Source organism: Glossina fuscipes, unplaced genomic scaffold, assembly GCF_014805625.2.
Source record: "Glossina fuscipes isolate IAEA_lab_2018 unplaced genomic scaffold, Yale_Gfus_2 109046, whole genome shotgun sequence".
NCBI classification, from domain to species: domain Eukaryota; kingdom Metazoa; phylum Arthropoda; class Insecta; order Diptera; family Glossinidae; genus Glossina; species Glossina fuscipes.
In genome coordinates this window covers 1-1,266 of record NW_024005721.1, presented here as the reverse complement: position 1 = coordinate 1,266, position 1,266 = coordinate 1, and the positions used below count along the sequence as shown (strand labels likewise).

General features: G+C 37.2%; 1 protein-coding gene across 1 annotated transcript; it reads right to left on the bottom strand.

Moving 5' to 3' along the window:
• Positions 1 to 5: 5 nt before the first annotated feature.
• Positions 6 to 611, bottom strand: LOC119644315 (dehydrodolichyl diphosphate synthase complex subunit DHDDS-like; the record flags this gene model as incomplete). Its single annotated transcript, XM_038043859.1, has 1 exon — positions 6 to 611. A coding segment is annotated over exon 1 (435 nt), but the record flags the coding sequence as incomplete, so codon positions are not given.
• Between the last annotated feature and the right edge of the window lie 655 nt (positions 612 to 1,266).

Here is a 1,266-nt window from a genome sequence, read left to right as displayed (position 1 = left end):
TTGTTTTTCTCAGTTTCTAACATTACTTGCGCCATCAAAGATTGTAAGTCGTCCGGTAAAAGGCTTAAATTTCCTATTATTCGTACGCGGACTCCATATTCATGCAGTTTTGCACGTTCTTCCAACAGTTTTGTAAATTTTTCACGAGCTAAATTTAATAAGTCATCTACCTCGTCTTCTGACCGTTTGAAATTTTCTATACTAAACGCAAATGTGCTTACTTCCTTTACACCCATATCCAAACACCAACGCAAACAGTCGGCCAATTTATCAAAGCCGCGTGAGTGACCGTCAATTTTACGTATATGTTCTAATTTAGCATACCGCCGATTACCATCCATGACAAATGCAACGTGATCCGGTAAATGACCACCCGATCTAATGACATTTATAGCCAACTTTTCATACCAAGTATATTTGTAATCGGATACCCAAGTCATAGTAATTACTTGTTGAAAACTAACGGCGGACAATGACGCGACTGACGATTAACGGAATACGGCGCCGTTATAGAAACCGGTTTAATTCTTTAAAATTCACTTGAAAGCAATTTCTTCTACAAAATAATTCAGTTATCACGAAAACATTTGTATTTCTCTTTTATTAAAATAGAGTTGCCAATACCTTGACAATTAGATGCAATGAATTGAGTTGTACGTACTTCTATATCAAGGTAAAGATGGGTTATATTCATGTCTTTCTGAATTTAATGCTGGTCTGGGTTTTAACATTCCTGAAGTAGACATAGTATGTGCGTACTTTACCTTTCTTTCCACTAGCCTATTTTCTTTCACTACAGTTGTTAAAAAAAGAATTGGATTGTATCAGGTCGGGCTCTACTCCACATAAAAGATGAGCTTATCGTAGGCTGCATAATGAAGCCAGAAGCATTATAGGGAAGAGAAATAAGGAAAAGAGAATCCAATTACCAATCTTTTCGAAAATGCCAATACTGCGAATCTATGGAAGATTCTGAAATGTACTCGAAATAAGGATAACGCGATCTGGAATCGTGAAGGTGATGATTTAAATTTTTCGTTGGCGTCTGCAGTCTGGGCGATGATGCTGACTTTGGATTTAATCTGTGGACTTATGCATCTCATTTCTTCTATTTTCGTTGTGTTGAGGTGATTGAGGTTATTCTGGCATTGAACAAAGCGAAGTCGGTGTCGGTTGGCATCGATGGTATCCCAATTAGATTTATCGAACGTATATTCCAACTAATTTCTGCACTGCGTGTCATCTCTTTTATTGTGCCTTACTAAA